This window comes from Pyrus communis, chromosome 17 (assembly GCF_041283825.1).
Source record: "Pyrus communis isolate YQ-2024b chromosome 17, ASM4128382v1, whole genome shotgun sequence".
Lineage (NCBI taxonomy): Eukaryota > Viridiplantae > Streptophyta > Magnoliopsida > Rosales > Rosaceae > Pyrus > Pyrus communis.
In genome coordinates, this window is record NC_142581.1 from 23323664 (window position 1) to 23342827 (window position 19164).

The window sequence follows — 19164 nt, forward strand, 5'->3', positions numbered from 1 at the left end:
AAAGAGAACTGAAATATCAGGCGGATTCCTATTGTTTGAAAGCAAGCATCACTCCTCTGTAGCTTGGTAAAAGTATTCATTTTTGCACTTGAAGTTCCGAGTTTGATTCTTTTTCTGGCAATATAACTTGTGTAAAAAGTAAAAATACAAAGACAAATAAGAGAGATTTATGCATGTCATCATTGATTAATCATGAAACAATTGTATATTTGTGATTAAAAAAAGGGATTCCCACCTCTCTCCTCTTACACTCCTTTGTTTTATCTACAGTATTGAGTTGAATAAATCGAAGGAAAATTAATGGAAAAAAAATAAATATATATGAACAGAAGGAGAAAAGTGGTGTTGTATTTGAGATGTCGTGAGTTTGAAATTCTTTTTCCCTGTTAATCGTAAAAGGGAAATAATAACCACACATTATCTTATTTAATCCGACGACATGCATAAACTTTTTCAGTCTGACGGCTAAAAATAAAAATGGAGCGTAAGAAAAGAATCAATAAAACTTGACCGATTATTGGGCTGGACTTTCATTAAGGAGGCCTTGCCAAGCCCTAGTCCTTACAACCCAAACTGGGCCCACCAACAGACGGGTCCTACCACCCTTTGATTTGTGACTTTGTCTTCTAACTCTGAAGCCCTTAGACCCTTAAACCCTAAAACCCTCTGAAACTGCAAAATATTCCGAGGAGTCTCTTCCATGGCGCGCCTAATCCGACCCCTGAGAAAATCCACTCCTTTTCCTTCTTCTTCCAGAATCCCAATCCAGCAAACGCCCACTTTGCATTTCGCACATGAAAAACAAGGCTCCCTCTTAAACCCTTCACTCCAACCATCGCAATTCCGGCGAACTTACATCTCCGAAATGCGCAAATCGGCCTTCGAAGGCAACATTCTCAGACTCCTCCGGAGGGAAATACAGTACGAGCTCGATCACTCTCCTGCCACTCAGGTACCTACATGATTCATCCACTCCGCTGTCTTTTGCTCTTAAATTCCAAATTTTGACTTATGGGAAGAAGTGGGTTAGGCTTTGTTTGGTTGATGAGAATTCGATGGAAGAGAAGGGATTTATTGGATTTCGAGAATTGGGTCGTTTTGTAATTTAGTTTATGTGGCGTAGGATTGGAAAATTTCATCAACCTGGAAAAATAGCATTTCTCTGTTTCGGGGCTGATTGGTTACTTGTTAAGAAAAATGGCACGCTCCAAAAACACAAGTGAAATCTTTTGAATAGGTTTCTAGATGCCTAAAGGTGCAATCGATGTCCATTCAGTTCGATTGGGTTTCTGGTAAATCCTTATGCAATATAATTGAAGTTTTTGTTACCGAGCCAAAAACAAGCTACTACATGAGCTAAAATTTTGGCTTGGTTGAATTGCAATCCGCAAGGCGAGATAATAGATTGTATTCAAGATGTTGTTCCTTCCTGAGTTGAGTTTTCTCAGCCATCAATCATAGGATTAAGACCGGATCTACACATTCTTCCCTCCAAGGACTCCGCTTAGATGCGACAGTCACTAAATTATGGTCGATGGTTAGCTTTTGTAATCACAAGTTAAAACACTCTTAAATAATATCTAGAGAATTCCCTTTAATTATTTGGGAGTCAATTTTTTTTTTGGGGTTTTAATGACGAATTTTTTCTGTTTTTCAGCCAGTTACAAAATTTAAGTCGTTTACAGTTAACAACCGGCCTGGTGAGCAATGGATAACCTTGAAGACAAAGTTTGGAGAGAAAGAAGACATTAAGATCGAAGCCACGATGTTTGATGGATCTGTTCCTGTTCCGAATTCCAAAGGTGGTGCTGGCCTTGGAAAAGATGTGCAGCTTCACATTACAATGATTGTTAATATCTCCAAGAAGGAAGGCGGCAATGTGTTTGAGATTATGTGTTCAGCTTGGCCAGATACTATAGAGATTAACAAGCTTTTCGTCCGAAAACCTGAGAAGATGCCAGCTCAGCCTTATGCGGGTCCTGAGTTCAAGTATGATATTCTATTTAATCTCCTTTTTATATATTACTATATGAGGAACATTAGTAACATAAAAAGAGTTAGAGGTTGAGTAAAATTCTTGATTTTTCTGAATTTTGTAGAACTCTTTTGTGTCTTCCCCCTTCTCCTGTCTTTTGTTGTTGTTTGTGGTTGTGATTCTTTTTCCCTTTGTGTATTGTATTGATTTTCTATATTTACAGGGTATAGAGTCTGAAAGCTGATTTGTACTTCGGTCTCATAATATTTTCTTCTGCTCTCTAAATGTTACAGTTTATTTGTTTTTGTGGTTTGTGTACAGGGAACTTGATGATGAGTTGCAAGACTCACTTTATGAATTCTTGGAAGCGAGGAGTATAGACGATGATCTTGCTATTTTCTTGCACGAATACATGAAGAACAAAGATAAAACTGAGTTCATTAGATGGATGGGGACTGTGAAATCATTTATTGAAAAGAAAGTAGAGTGATTGTGCAGCATTTGGTGACCTTGATTTATCAATCCTGTTTGCGTTGAGTAATGAAATTGGCATGATTATGCAAGTGGAGCTTCCTCTTATGTTTTTAAATCTTTCTTTGTTGTTTTAACTTTCCATCTGAGCAAAAATTATGAAATTATGTAGCTATTAATCTTGAATGCTTTAGACAAGTTGTTGCATTAGGTCATCAAAAATAGTAGAAGAGCCCTCTAGTGATGGCATATGCCATCTGTTTACGTTGTAAAATTTGTTAAAACTGTCTTCTTTTTCTGTTTCTTCTCAATCAACACCAAGATCCATGCCCTAACATCTATAAAGCCTTACTTGTGGGTCCCTTTATTTACCATGGTTTCTCAGTCCTACCATGTTTTGGGTAGATCTTCTCAACATAACTAGTAGGGTTTAGGGTTTTCGTTATGGGACTTTGCAGCAGTCTTCGTATCCCGTGGGAGATTTATGCTATTTTAATAATTTCTGCCTCAGCTAGATTAGCTGCTTGCAGCATTATGACACTACTTGCTGCCGGTTATGCATTGAGACTGATTGGTTTAAGTACGCATGCCATATGTTCATGGTACAATGAAATATGATCATGTGATGATTATTATGCTAGAGAAGGAAGCCATTTTGAATTAAGTAGCAAAAAGTGTATATTTTGCTCATATGGCTTGTACAATGGCATATTTTGCTGTTTTCTTTGATCATGCAGGGAGTTCACCTTGGTTGAAATATAATTTCCTTAATGAAGTGGAAAGTACACATTTTCTTCCATGTACGTTCTATGTCTGCTTCGGTCATTATATTTATCCACTTGATCACTTAACAGATTACACGACTTTTGCTCTAGCTTCTTTCCTACTAGCTTTCGTCATCTTTTGTTCCTGAGACACAAATTTCATGTTGCAAATGTGCTTCTGCTACATAGAATAACAATTATTCAATTTTGTTGTAGCTCCATAAATTTGAACATTCACATTGAGATAAGTATGATCTTGGAAAGTGGAAACGAGCTGTTGCAGGTCACAATCAGGTTTAAGACTATTGGTGGTGTGTAGATGGATTATGCTCCTGGATCATGCTGCTTGCTGATGTTGTGGCCAGAATTCCCTTCTCATAGAACGTCTGCATCCACTTTTCCCAGTCATGCTAACGAGTATCAATGTAACGTCTGCATCACTTCCCTTTTCTCTTTTTAGTCTTAACCATATATTCTCCTTTGCTGCAGGATTGTGTCGGCAACTGAAACTTACAGAGTAATGTTTGTTTCTAGCTTTATAGTCTGAACTAAATTGCGATCAAGTGGAAAGTATCGATGTCTTGGTATGTTAATGTCTCGAACATATGGTCCTGGCTTTATGAAAGATGCTCTATAGTACTATCTACTCTTGGTGAACTTCACATTCCACTACAATATGCTTTACTATTGATAGACAGACATGCGAATGGTGTGGTTTATATTGGTCAAACCCTGGATAAGATGAAAGTCCTATCCTCTTTAGTTTTGAGCAATATGCATCTGTTCCAAATCTGATGTCATGTTATTTTCGTTATCTTTGCTGGTCTGCATCATACTTGCTCACCTCTAACTCCTGAATTGGGTTGGACTATAATTCGTTCGATCTTGTGAATAGTAGTCATATGTTCTTAACCAGAATGACGGTGCTACTGATTACGACACTTCTAGGCACGAGGACCGTAGGAAATGAGAATTGTTGTGTCGTGGTCCACAAGAGTGTCATACTCGTCTTTTCAATTTCGATGTCCCTTGCTAGCTTCGTCTGTAGATTTTTGATTTCCCCTCTTATTCCTTGCAAAGTTTGTTGATCTTAATTTCAAACATCATTTTGAAGTTTGATTTTCAAAGATTGGTTGTACATGGATGACCATCAAATTGAGATAAACAGTCAATTCAAAAGCAAAATTGTATTTGTTTGAACCATTTTTATAGAGAAACTGTGTCATTTAGAAGAGTTTAAACATTGTTGAGAAAAACAATCGATTCAAAAACAAAATTGTTTGAGATAAATTGTCAAACCAACCCTAAGTTTACCATGTAGACTCGGAAATCATAGGTAATTACAAATCTAGGCGTAGTCAAGTTGGGTAAAAAAGTGTGCTCATTCCTCTACGCTCAAGTTCGAATTCCTCTCCCAATAGTTTAGATGAAAATTTTGACAAATAAAAATTCTCTGACCAACCGGCACTGGGCAGGCGTCAGTTCCCATACATGGTCTTACAACTATTGCATTTGTTGTAGAATTATTTTGTAAACAAATTGCAGTGAGAGAGCACAATTTTCAAATTTGGTGAACTCTCAAAACCCAAGTAATTTCAAGAAAGCGATAGAAAAAGAAATATGTGCGTAATTCTTTCTTAAGCGTGCAATTAAACTTTGATTGATGATGGTTTTGTAATCTCCCTCTCTTTTCATTGAATGGGACAAACTTAAACCTCCATTAATCAAGTCTTAAACAATATTCAAATCTTACAACGACAAGTAATCTCTTCCTTAATTATTATAAGATCCTAATGGAGAAAGACTTGTTCTTGGTTTAATTTTTCACCTAATCTCATTATCTCAGCAACTTGAAAGCTCCACATTCACATGCAGCCTCTTTTTCCAACCAGTGTTTGTTTAAGTGTTTCTTAATTTGGAGGCAAAATGAAAGCTTTTCAATATTTTATTGCCAAAATGGTAAAAGAATGAGGCGTCGTAACACAACTATATGGACACCCCAACTGGTTTGCGGCTAATGGCAGAAACCCAAGACTTTTACGTTCACTTCTACAAGGGAAATGATAACCACGCTCTTTTTTCTGGTTGTTCACATTTGTGTTTAATCTTATTTGTTGTTTTTGTTTGATTATTCAGTTTGATGACAAGACATATGGCGGTAAAAAGTATGTGTAGTTATTCGTTTCCTTTGGACATTCTCCTTTCACCTTTTTCCTTCACCATTCGCATTATATAATGTTGTAGGGTGATTGGAATGCTCACTCTCTAGGTAAAATCCGTCGAGAATGATTCATTGAAAAAGTTTCATCCATATTGGAAGTCACTTTATTATTAGTTTATACATCGGTTTGTCTTTTTAGTTTACAATTGATTTGGATGTTTTCTTATGCGGGGATGATTTTTAATAAACGACCTAAAAGATAGATGGTTTAGAACATTATATGACGAGATCGAGACGAGAGAAAGTAGCTAGCATAGCCAACTTTACGTTCATTTTCAAGACTATTGACATCTTGTCTTCCTATCAAAACCCCTTGTTAATCTAAGATTTCAATGACAGTTAACTGTCATAGTGAACAAATTTCAGTCACCTTTACATGTTAATTCTAGGATAATCATGGTGTATTATGACTAAGCTGATATAGTAAACGTCAAATGGATCTGGACCCACACAAATTAGAAGTGGCCTAATTATGAAAGAGATTATGTAGCTAAGAAATCAAGGCAATCAAGATTTACCCACAATTTAATATTGAGGTTAGGTAGAGGTTGAAACGAGTTTTTCTGATCTTCGGAAGAGTAAATTGTCGTGACTTGACCACCCGCTGGTCTTTTGGAAAATGAAAATATTGAGGAGAAATTATTGATGGGGTAGGGAGGATAGCTATGAGATGAGCGTGATTAATCATTATAATGTGTCTTTCACATGGCTTGTTACATTACACCAACCTCTTAGATCCAAATAGCACTAGCAGTAGAGATGGTCTATTATTTCAACTGCAGGTGGGTCAAAAACCCATGTCATTTAAACCATCATGTCATATTAAAAGTAGTAGTAGGAAATGACAATCACAAGATTCCAAATCTTTGCACGTTTTGTGGACCTTATAAACAGATGTTTAAGATAGACATGACCCTCATGGTCTCTCAGATGAACACACCTGGGTGCTGCGTGACATAATATCAGATGATCAAGTATTAAGCAGATGACATAATATCAGATGATCAAGTATTAAGCAGATTTTGTAGTATATAAGTTGATTAGAGGAGTATACTCTCGTATTCAAGTTTCACCGTCTTTTAGAATATTGTTCGAAAGCAAAAAAAGAGTAAAGTAATCAAGGCTAGATTTATGAGTATTTGTCCAAGTACTCGCTGGTTTATTGTTCTATTTTTTCTTACTAGAACATATCAAAAAGTATCAACACACCACTCGAAAGAATTGAGAATCAAATTCTACATTTTTTTTAATACAAATAATATTACTATTTTAATTTACACTAGAGGAAGGTAGAGAAGTTTGAATCTGGAATGTTGTAAAAGGAAGAAGAAAGTCGTAACAACTAAAGTAATCCACCACTTGCAGAATCGAATTCTATATCACTATATGAAATTTGGAAGCATTAATTAGTTTGCATTTAGTCCATCTTCAATTCCAGCATTTAGCACTTCTCTCTTAAAAATAAAACAGAAAACTGAATGAATAAAATTTATGCTAACGCCTGTTGATCCTTAACAGCTAATCTAAAGCATTGAGAACCCAATTAAAAGAAGAGCAATTTGCTGGTTTTAGAGTAATGTTAGGAAGATCAAATTTTTTAAACCAAATGACGTGTTACCAATATGAAACAAGCACATTAATCGATATTTAATTAATAATCCAATCATCTACAATCACATCAATAAATTTGCAAATTTAGTTTAAAAAATTTGGTCTACCTAACATTACTCCTTGCTTTAAGGGGGGAATTAACTTCTCAAATTAAGTAGCAAAATTGATCTTTGAATTACTGGTACACATCACCATGCAAATTCAAAGTTCTGATGCCCAACTTATGGATCGTGAGATCAAATGTTAGATGGATCACAACCGTTGAATTATTAAAAAACAAAAGTGTCACAACATTTGGAATTGGGATTTACATTCAAAGCCAAAAATTTCAAAACAAACTTCTCTGAAAATGTCAACTTTAGCTAAAAGGAATGTACAAAAGTTGCCACTCATACATGAAAACCAAAGATAGAGGAAACCTGAAATTGATCGGTTAACATGGATGGGTTTAAAATTTGGAACAAAAAAAAGAAAACTGGGAAAGTGCTTAGAGCCTGAGGGACAAGTCAAGCTTCTGCAACTCATCTTGCTTAGTATTAAAATGGCCAACACTACTCTTACTCCACCATAACCCTCCAATTCCTTCCGTCTCTGGAGAAAACTTCCGAACATTAGTACTATAGGAAAACCTTCCAACACCGCCACTTGATGAGGAGGAGGAGGATCCTATGCCGCCACCCTGCACATGAAAAACATTGCTAGGTGGAACAAGCCGCCCGATCGCAGGTTGTTGATCAATAGGCCGTCTCAGCCACCCACTATTACCATTATGTCCTCCAATGGTGTTTGCTTGGTAACAAGGCTTGTGAATTGTGGAATGCACTTGTATGCCAAGTGACCTATTATTGAAGGACCCATGTAAAGGGAGAGATGCCATGCTGGAGAATCTGTACGAGGACAGTAAACTTGGAAGCCTATCTAAGGCATCTGCTTCTGCTGCAGCACAATTACTCTTGAGCCCTTTTTTGGCAAGCGTTCTCTCTCTCTTATGAGCATTTTGGTGCCCTCCGAGCGCTTGTGAACTGTAAAATTTTCTCTGGCAATAATTGCAGGAGAAAACCCTTGGCTCGAAATCAGTAGTGGTAGTACCTTTGGGACTGGAAGTCTCTGATGAAGAGTTTCCTGATGTGTTGTTTGAATCAAAACAGTTGATGAGGTTGAGTTCCAGCTTCGCCCCGTGATTGGATTCCTTGTTTGAGAGGCTTAGATCCAATGCAAAATTAGGGTTTTGAGCTTGAGGGTGTTCTTGGTGATGATCATGCACTAGTTGTTGGTTCTTTGCGTTTGGGGCTTCCATATTTGAGACTTGGATTAGGTTTGGTGGTACCGGTGCCTCTGAGGGTGAGAAACTGCTTGAGATTTCAGAGAGAGAAGGATCAGGTGCTTGGGGGCTTCATGGTGAAAAGTTGTGAGAATTTTCTCCTCCTGGGTTGATGAGAATAAAGGGGGTCTAATATTATGCAAGAAGAATAATATGTTTCTGATATATTAGTAATAAAGGCTGTGTCCTATGTATAGAGGGATAGACCACTGTTTTACAGTTAAAGGGTCTCAATATAGCAAGACTTAAGGAATAAGAAGAGTACCATAGAGAAATAGAGAGGGTCCTATAAAGGCAACGTGATTGAAACTAATGAGGAACATCCATGTAGCTCTTTTTCTTGCATATACCTCTCTACTGTATCTTTTAACTTTTTGTTTGTCTCCTTGACATTTGTGGCCTATAGGGGTTTAACCTTTTCAAGGCACACACTATGCAGTCATGGATATAACTTATAGCAGACCAGACTAGAGATCCAACATAGAGTGAGAGGATTTAATGATGCATGTTTACGTGTAAGTAAGAGCTCTTATGTCTAAAGTTTTTCAATGATGAATGTTCACTTGTAAATAAGAGTTTTATGTTAGAATTTTGTAAATGACAAATTCAATACCAATTCATTTATCCACCCATTAATGCAAATATATCAAGGTATTAAAACAATGAATGCATGTTCAAAATTGTAAATTTGGAAATAAGGGCACCACAAATTCAATGTTGGAACTGATGATCGTAAAGGGGTGATCGAGTTATAGGAATTAAATACTTGAAAAATCATTATGGCAGTCCTGTGGGATTCTTGCAATTTGGCTTAAATTAAAATTTTGTTCCTGTAAATTACATAATTCTCGGACTTTGTTGGTTGTCTCAGTTAGGTCCCAGCTTGTTATTCCATCAATACTTTGATTTTTTTTTTTTTTTAACTATTTGAGTCGATTGCAACCAATTGTTAACTGTGGGACGTGATTGGAATAATACAACTACATCCGTGGACCAGATAGGAATTCAAGTCAAACTACAGAAGCAAAATTTTACACGTACATCGTCCGGTCAAAGTAATTGATTGAAATTTGAACCTCAAGCTGGGATCTAATTGAAGCAACTAGCAAACTACAAGAGCTTGATTAAAACAATTGAAACTACATGGATGAAATTGAAATTTCCCAATCCTGTATATAATGTATAAGATTCATTTAAAGCAAACCACACATCTAATATCCCCCATTGCATTTACTTGGAAAGTTCTCATTGACAATCTTAAACGTGTCTATGATTGATTTGAAAAGCGAATCCAAGATGTAAAAAACCTTTTAACAAAAAGACAGAGTCGGCTCTGAGGATAGTCAGAAGGGATGGAATCAAGGACCCTAAATTTTTGTTTTTTAATTAATAGATATATGTTATATAGTAAATGTAGAAAAAAAAATATTACAAATTGACAAGCAACGTAGTGGAAAACACGCAAGCTACTTCCCTCAAGGTTTGTGTTTAGAATCCCGCGCGTGCCCTGCTTTCTCCTAAGCAAGTATGAACTGAAGGGCCTCCTAACAATGGCTCGCCTAGGGCACCCAAAATTTTAGAGCTGACCCTGCAAAGAGTCATTGGTCTTTAATCAATGTGGCAAGATATTTATGCTATTGTTGACGCTATGAGTCTTACAACGTAAAACAGGTACTACAAATGATCTTCTTTTCTTAAAAAGAATTGAGTAATTTAAGCTGCTACTTATAATTGTTGAAACTCTCTTATACATGCACTTTCTACCATTGTATGCGGGATCTAGCTATATTAAAGAGTGTGTCAATAAATGAGTTAGTTTTATATTTTTGAATAGCACATAACATTGTATGTAAGATGCATCTATATAACAGTGTGTTAATAAGCGTGTTAGTTTTGTGTTTGTCATCATATAGCTATTGGTCTTGGTGACATGTTGAATTTTCCACAAAGAAATGTTAGGTATGCTTCCAAACTAACTTGGTGGTTCTTATATTTTGAAAGTCCATGTACATATACAATCATAGGAATTTGTTAGAATATGCATTCACTAGCCGTCTATCACTGAGAATACTAGCTAGCATGTATAAGCAATGGTATATAGTTCTCGTAGGCATACTTTTGTCCTCCAACCTTTTGCTTTCTCGCATTGCCTTGGGAAATAATTCTTTGACATTTGACAGGCAAGTAATAACCATATTCGTAGACAACCATATATCTCCTTTGCTTTCATTCCCAAAGGGTTTTTTTTTTCTTTTCTACTCTAACTATCAAGAAGGAAAATGAAAAGGAATGGGTAACTTGATTGGATCGGCATGCTGGTTAGGAAAAGAAACCAGTAAAAAATAATTATTGAAAAAAAAAAAAAATGAGTAGTCCTTGAGAGTTCCTTTGACAAAACAAAATTTCTCACATGTGGCTCATTATTACGGTTTAATAATATTCTTTTTTATTTATAAATGAGAGGTCTTAACTTTGGATATGGTGGATAGTGAATCTTGTACAACTTATTATTATAATATATATTTATATGATGGCTTTTTAACCAAAATGATCTCTGAGATTGACATAACTCCTCACTTTGGTCCCTGAGATTTAAAATCGATAGATGTGGTCCCTGAGATTGTCCACTATCATTCGTGAGAAATCTCCGCTAAATTAAGTGTATATTTGTCAAATCAACCACTCCTTTTGAATTGGTGATCTTTTCAATTTAACGTAGATTTTTCACAAAAATACCAAAATGATTAATGGTGAACAATCTCGAGAACCACTTCTATCAATTTTAAATTTCAGGGACCAAAGAGAGATGAGTGATGTCAGTCTCAATGGACCATTTTGGCTAAATAACCTTATATAATTAACTTAGTGTGTGGCTTAATCCAAATTACTCACCGTTTAGTGTAAATATATTATTGTATCAAAAATAAATTATTTCTCACACAATATTTTTACTGTAATCACAATTTTTGTTATGGCAAGCTTTCATTATAAGAGATGCTCTTAGACGAATGAGGATCCTCTCTGAACCCTCTTTGTGAGGATCCCGGGAATCCTCTAATGACGTGCGGTCAGTTTTCGTCAGGTACTGTTTATATTCAATTTTAAATAAAAAAAATTTACAATAATTTCTGATCGCACGATGTACAATGAACGGATATGATTGAAAGATTTCCGGAATCCTCAGAAAGAGGATCCTCTCTGGATCCTCTTTCCTCTTAGACATAGTATGATAGCTAATCAATGACATAAATCCATATATATGATAATTTAAGCTAGGAATAACTAAACTAGATACATGATTAATTCTTCGAATGTCCTAACGCAGCAAATTCGTATGCAACAACGTTTTCCTCAAGGTAGATATGACGAAGAGAAACTTAAAGAATTTAGCTATAAATACCAAATGTCTTTTGCATAAATGAATAGACATCTCCAATCATAATTTCTAATTTTAAGTCAAAATTTAGCTAAAGTGACTACAAAGTTATTTTAAGAGTTTTTTGTATCCTAATCATACCCTCTAATTCAAGGAGTTCATAATATGAATCAATAGAAATAAAGCTTTTATTTAAAATATTATTAAACAATAATAATTAATGCAAGTATATCTTCCGTCACTCCCATAATTTAGGAGCCAAGCTCCTAGAGATTTTGTTATCCTAGGAGCAAATGATAGAGAGTATGATTGAAGATGAAATTTTCTAACTTCTCATATTTTTACCAGGAGCTCATTTAGGAAGCTCATTAGAGATGCTCTAGACACTACAAAACTACAAAAATTCAAAGAATTTAGGTGATTAACTTGTTGAAGTTACTTGCCATGATGAAGAGCTTGTTTTAAGTCAATATTTTCGGCTATGGAACATAAGAAAAAACCTAAAGGAAAAGAACAAACTATGATTATATGTCCAAAAAAACCTAAAAGAAAAAAAGGAACTATGATTATATGTCCAAAATTATTCGTAGTTACAAAACTCTAACATTAGTTTAGCCATTTTGTTTAACAGATCCTTCATAATTATAGATTAAATTATTTTCTTTTCTTTTCTCATTTCCTTTTATATTAAAAAACAAGTGACACCCTTGGATACAAACCATATGTTTCCTTTTCTTCTTTTATTTTTTTTTTAATTTTTTTCAGTTAAAAAGATTAGAATTTCAAGAAGTCGAACTTTCCTGAGTCCCTTGCCGAGGTCTTGCACCCAATAATGTTTTATCCTTTCAATTCATCATATATTCCTCCTTTAAATTTAAAGTGTGATTTTGACACCATACATACTTATGATTCACGAGACACAAAACGGACGGGCTTTTGATGGTGTTGATGAACATGATGTGATTTGCCATGACTTATGAGCTATCTTTCAATATTGTTTATTCGTTTGCCTAATGCTAACAAAACTTGTTTTGAAGTGTAAGTAATGTAACATCCATCAAATCTAATTCCCATTTAAAAATAAATAAATAAATAAATAAAAAGAGGACAACTAGTGGCAAGCTATGGTTAACTACTCCTTCTGGGGGCCAGGAAGACTTACAGAGGTATTTCAGCCTCCTCCTGACCACAAGTCTGGCTTCCACACCAGCAAGGGGTTTTGAACCCAAGACCTTCAATTTTTAGTTTTAAGGAAGCCTATAATTTTCATTGGGATCAATTAGAAGCAATATTTAAATCTAAATGAATTATAGGAGTTGAATTCAAACTTAACTGCATAAGGAAGAATTTACTAGCCCAGCCAACTTGAATACATTATTGTGGAGGGCTAGTTGCTGGTGAGGAGAGGTTGTGCCATCGGCTGTAGAGAATAACAGAGCCATCGAAATTCAACTTGAAACCATGATTATGAGGAGGAGAGACAAATCCAATATTATGAGAGGAAACACTAGGATCGCTTTTATAATTATGGAGAAAATAAATACTCACCATTGCCAAGGCCTTATGAACAGTCCTAACTGTCAACGACGATACCTTAGGTTAAGATGTTAAGGTGCCAACAAAAGAGTTAACCAATATGAAAACCGATTTAAAAATAATGCCAAATTTTTTTAGTGGTTGATCAATGACACTGCATTTTTAATGTGACTCTCATGGTGAAAATTTGTTAATTTAACTCTTGTGGTATGCCTCGTTGGCAATTGAGATCCAAATCTTAACTTCCGTCAGTCTTCCGTTCAAACAAGGTATATAAACCTTGCCTGTGGGGGTTAAAATCATCCTTTGAACTAAACTAAGAAGGCCAGAACATTTGATATGATGATGCTTGCTTGTTCATTGCCTACAAAATTACTCGGACGTCCTCTCCTCCAAGCCAATTGAAGAACTGAACGTTGTTTGTACCATACTTGACCAATCCTGAAACTACTGAGCACCGGTCAACATTATACCGTTAAGGACCCACAAGAATTTCCCTTCAACCAGGAGGTCAATCACAACTCGACACATGTCAACATTAGAGGCCAATCACAGCACGACACATGTCAATGTCAAAATAAAGCTAGAAACTCTCTTCTATAAAAGGATATCATTCTCTTACAATAATCCCGAATGTCATTTGTACTAAACTATTTACTAGAACTCACTAAAGGAGAGCTTGAACCTATGTATTTGTGTAAATCCTTCACTATTAACGAGAACTCCTCTACTTCGTGAATGTTGTCAATCTTGGTGAACAACGTACATCTTGTGTTTGCTTCATTTTCTTTATCTCTTTACATACTTATCCTCACTAGTGACCGGAGCAATCGAGCAAAGGTCACAAACTTGACACTTTCTGTTGTACTAAAGGTCTCACCGATTTTATGCATCAACAAACGTAAAAACAATTGGGACACAAAAGGGTGTGAGAACGATGGTGGTTGGCTCTTTGAAGAGTACAGTGAAGTTACTGCTTTAGTACAAGCACTAGCTTTGTTCTCCCCTGTGATGGAAACAATGAAATGATAACCAGTCACGCTACTAAATTACTAATCATGATAGTAACCCAATGAACGACAATGGTGATATATCGAATCCGACTTTGACGATTACTTTCTCACAGTTGTAGAGCTATTGGTATTAATAGAGACACCATTGTTTCAAGAGTTATAGTTGCCACAAATTATTGAAAACCAAGTTAACTTATCCATGCGAGACATACACTGTATTTTTTTATAACGGAAAACTAATAGAAATTTAAGCTTGAACATCAATTGTTGGCGAACTCACCATATATGTTTAATTAATAACTTTTTTTACCCTGATCGTACAATTTTTTAATGTATAGTATGAATTATTGTATTAAAATATTAGTTGAACAAAATTGTCCGGATCATTTGCTCAGGAGGCTCAGTTTATTTGAATATAAAAGGGATTCAGTTCCCAATATTTGTACTCGTTTTGCATCTATAACTTGTCGTGTCTGAAATTGCTACCCTTCTGCACACATGGAGAGAGAATTAAACATTTTTCCTAGTCATAGGGGGCGTTTGTTTGCCCTCACTAACTGGGACTGGACTGGACTGGACTGGCTATTAGTCCAATACTGTGTTTGTTTCATGCTGGGACTAATATTAATGAGACTAAAGGGGACTAGCATGGACAAAACCCTTCACTAAGAGGTCTTAGTGAGACCCCCCAATAACCATGGGACTAGCTAAGACTATCCTCTATTTCTCGTCCTTGTCATGCTCAACGACCACTCCCGACAGACTCCTTGTCATCGCCGGTCACCTAGATCAATCATTAACTTCCCGACTCTCTTTCAGATCCATTTCACAACCAATTTTCATATAAAATATACCAAATTGAAGCTGGGAGTGACAAGATTACGATTTTACTTGAATCGAGGCCAAAATGTGATCGAATGTGGCTGGAAAATGGCCTGGAAGTCTCGGCCTGTTTGGGCTTCTTCAAATCCATGACAAATTCAAGCATGCAAAGCTAAGATCTCGGTCCAGGGATGGTGATGAATTTTTTGGCGGTGCTAACTTCATCCAATTTAATGAGGGTTGGCCAAAAAACACATCGGGAAACCTGCAACTTGTCGGGAAAATTGGAGCCGTGAGGTTCCGTTCGAACAACGCATAGCTAGAGAGGGAGGGAGGACAGAGAAATAGAGACTGGAATCAATAAGAAGTTTGACCAGGAATGAGAAAGAGACATGAATTGAGAGGTCTGAGAGGAAAAAAAGAGGGAGAGGGTGGGACGATGAGAGAAGAGGAAAAGAGTGGGACGGAAATGGTAGGAAAAGATGGAGAAAAAGATAATATCATAATAAAATATTAATAATTTATATATTAAATAAAATAATATTAGAATTTGTTATTATCCAGCTTCTTAGTCCAATACTGCACCAAACGCTTCACTAAGTTAGTCCATTTTAGTCTAGTCTAAGCCAGTCCAGCTTAGTCCTTTAAGCTAATCCAATCCGAAATAGTCCGGCGCAACAAACACCCCATAGGGTATAATTAGCAACTTCTTGGGTATAATAAAATCTACCCCTTGTTGGGTATATAACACTATTGTGTATTTTTGCCCTAAACCCCCTCCAAAGCCCAAATCGCGCCGCTTGGTCTTTCTCCTCCTCTTTCACTCCCCTTCAGCCATTTTGCTTCTGCTCCTTCCGCTTTTCAAACCTTCAACTCTTATTGTTATACGCAGCCTCCAACCCCAGACGCGTTCAAGCACTCATATACCAGGTAACTCCTCTCCCTCTCCAATTTTCCATATTTTTTAATGATAATTTTCCATCTTTTCTTCTGGGTTCTGTTTGATTCCTGAGAAAGTTTAGGAAACCATGATAAAGTTTATATTTTGATCGAGTTTCTGATTATTTTTTTGTGGGTTTGTGTGGTTGAAGAAGGGAGTTTAGGAAACCATGATAAAGTTTATATTTTGATTGAGTTTCTGATTATTTTTTGGTGGGTTTGTGTGGTTGAAGAAGGGAGTGATGACGGAAGAGGTGGCGCAGCCGTTGACGTATATACCGGAGGTTATATTGAAGAGAAGGAAAACCAATGAGGAGTTGGCTTTGAGGAGGAAAGAGCAATTAGAGCAGAGGAAGTTTAAGTCTCAGCAAAATAAGCAAGAATATATTAAGAAACCTGAGGATTTTGTCAAAGAGTATCGCTACAGGGTAAGCCTTTTGCTTTTTTAGTAATTTATTTGCAAGCGATGTTTTGTACTGCTGCTTTTCATGCTTTTCCTTGTTGTATTGTGCAATGAAACTCAATTATCAAGTTTAAACTCGGCGTTGATTTATGTTGTTGTGTGTGAAAAAGTGGGCATTAACTCTGTTAATTGTAAGTTCCCGAATGCTGTAAAGTGCTGCCTTTATGCTCGAATGTTATAATTAGAGACCCTCATCTGTGATGTAAAGAGATTGTGAACACGTATGTTTTCTAATTGCGATTTCATTCAGGAGAAAGATTGAATTTGTTTTACCGTTGAAATTTGAGATATTTGTAGTGAACTTTCTCTCTGAGACGTGGGATTTGAGAATAATGCGTTAAAAACCTGCGTTATACAGACAGTTTTTTAAATATTTCAATATGTAGTAGAAGTTGTGTATATGCTAAAATTCGGAACTTAAGATAGACGGCTCTTATGAGCTTGTTGAAAAGTTTTTTCTTGCTAAGTATCTCATATCCTTGAGCGGGGTGATGTTTCCACAGGCTTGTTTGTTTCTGCGACTTCATTTGTATATTCACTAGCCTGTCTACATTCTAATGTAGTCCTTGATTGAAATTACCTGTTTCTTTAATTAGGAGATGGACCTCGTCCATATGAGACACAGGTTAAAGAGAAAAAGGCCAGCATTGGAGGCAACTAACTCACAGCTTCTTTTGGTCATCCGCATACAGGGGTAGGTTTTCAGTTTAACATGATATGTTTTATTTTGCTTATTATCTCTAACTTGAACTCTCTATTTGTAATTTCTCAATACTTCTTTCCAGGAAAAATGACATGCACCCTGTTGTTAGGAAGGCACTATACAGCCTCAAATTGAGGAAAGTTTTCAATGCTGTCTTTGTGAAAGCAACTGATGCTATATTAGAAAAGCTGCAGAGGGTGCAGCCGTATGTTACCTATGGGTAGGTGTTTGCGCATCCTTCGATTCTTGTACTTTTATGCCAGAATTAAAATATTTTAAGTGGATATATAAATGACAAAACACAGTAGCAATAGCTGATTTCTCTATAATAGAAAAAGTGGGAAAAAAAAAATCATTTATTGTTTGCTGATTTTTTTATTCAGACATCATGAATTGCCATGTATTTGGACATTCTATCTAGATGTATCCGAGCCCTTCTTGTATCAAATCTTTTTGAGCTTAATATGTGAGCTCAAATTGTCTGTCAACAAATGCTTGCATGCCATGTACAATAACAAAGTTGGAACCTGTCATCAAAACACTTAAAAAACTGTTAAGTTTAGTACTTCGGTATCAGCTGAGGAGCTGATGCCGGGGTTTTCTTACTTTATATAAATTTTCTGTATTGTAATTTTTTTTTTTTTTTTTTTTTTTTGTGGCACTGCTTAATTTTTCAAACCTTGATATTTCAATTGGTTGTTTGGTTTCTTCTCTGATAACCGGTCTAGGGATTTTTCATTACACAGAGAAATTGCATAGGATGTTAGTTGTTATCTATAATCTTGATCAGTGGGATTTTATGGCTGTTAAAGATTTAAGAAACAACTATCTAGTCGAATTTGTTTTACGTTTTCATATTCATTTACACCAAATGCCTGAAATCATTTTGTACGTAATTATTAAGTTGTCATCTTTCATGTCTTGTGTCTCAGGATTTAAATATTTTTTGTTTTAGTATTTGAACTACGATGTTGTGTTTAGGACCGAACACATGTTCAGATGCGACAATAGTTATGTACACATAATATTTGTTTTTGGTGCATGTGGCTAGACAACATTGACCATAATTGCATTCCTGTTGAACAACAGTACTTTTAGTGGGGGGCTCTCACAAATTTAACTAAATCATTATATTGAATAATATGGATATCCATTTTATAGGATCTAGCAATCAATTCAATTCCCCTTGGATTGTTGCTTGTGTATTACTGACCAATGCTTCGTGGTCATGACTCATGATGATATTTTTCTGGTTTCCGAAGGTATCCTAATCTTAAGAATGTGAGGGATCTGATTTACAAGAAGGGCTTTGCAAAGATCGACAAGAAGAAAGTTCCTCTGACAGACAACAACCTTATTGAACAGGTAATGGGTAATGTCTTACCGAATATTGAGCGTAGTTTGTTTACCAGTCATCGATTTCTTATTTCAATTTGTAAACACCCCTCTTTTATCTGACAGGCAATGGGGCAGCATGATGTTATATGCATAGAAGATATAGTTCATGAAATTGCTACGATTGGCCCACATTTTAAGGAGGTTACCGGCTTTTTATGGCCCTTTGTGCTCAACAAGCCTGAAGCAGGATTAAAGGGCTCAAAAACGGTATTCAAGGACGGGGGAGACGCGGGCGATCGCGGGGATAAGATCAATGAACTAGTTAGCAAGACGAATTAGTATGTGAGGAGGTCTTATGATCAATGATTTTGGTTTAATGAGGATTGTCGTTGTCTTTATCTTTTTATGCAAACAAAAACAGTATTGTATGGTGTCCTTGATGCAGTAAGGGAGTCAAAAGGTTGAATTGTTATTTTGGTTTGAACCAGAAGTTAGCATGTCTCTCTACATTTCTATACTTGAATGTTAAAACTAGAGCGGATGTGTTACGAAAACCACATGAGACAAAACTTCAGGGTAGGAAAAAGAGCGTCGAATATGACGACGAACGT

At 36.0% G+C, this 19164-nt stretch overlaps 3 protein-coding genes across 4 annotated transcripts; 2 read left to right on the forward strand and 1 right to left on the reverse strand.

The window, feature by feature from the left end:
• The first annotated feature begins 631 nt into the window (after positions 1–631).
• Positions 632–2781, forward strand: LOC137708862 (Mitochondrial glycoprotein family protein). Its single transcript, XM_068448020.2, has 3 exons — positions 632–952; positions 1658–1989; positions 2297–2781. The coding sequence occupies exons 1-3, from the start codon at positions 701–703 to the stop codon at positions 2463–2465; spliced, it is 753 nt and encodes a 250-aa protein (XP_068304121.2). The 5' UTR covers positions 632–700; the 3' UTR covers positions 2466–2781.
• Positions 2782–7285: 4504 nt separating this feature from the next.
• LOC137749221 (zinc finger protein 1) lies at positions 7286–8919 on the reverse strand. The gene has a single exon (XM_068489333.2). It carries the CDS (start codon positions 8337–8339, stop codon positions 7530–7532), a length of 810 nt encoding a protein of 269 aa, XP_068345434.2. The 5' UTR covers positions 8340–8919; the 3' UTR covers positions 7286–7529.
• Positions 8920–15851: 6932 nt separating this feature from the next.
• Positions 15852–19025, forward strand: LOC137707822 (large ribosomal subunit protein uL30z). 2 transcript variants are annotated; one of them, XM_068446741.2, is made up of 6 exons: positions 15852–16040; positions 16283–16477; positions 17109–17206; positions 17298–17435; positions 18478–18580; positions 18677–19025. In XM_068446741.2, the coding sequence occupies exons 2-6, from the start codon at positions 16292–16294 to the stop codon at positions 18890–18892; spliced, it is 741 nt and encodes a 246-aa protein (XP_068302842.2). In that variant the 5' UTR covers positions 15852–16040; positions 16283–16291; the 3' UTR covers positions 18893–19025. The 2 variants fall into 2 exon arrangements, with proteins under 2 accessions (XP_068302842.2, XP_068302843.2); XM_068446742.2 differs by having other exon boundaries at positions 15866–16040; positions 16286–16477.
• Positions 19026–19164: the final 139 nt, after the last annotated feature.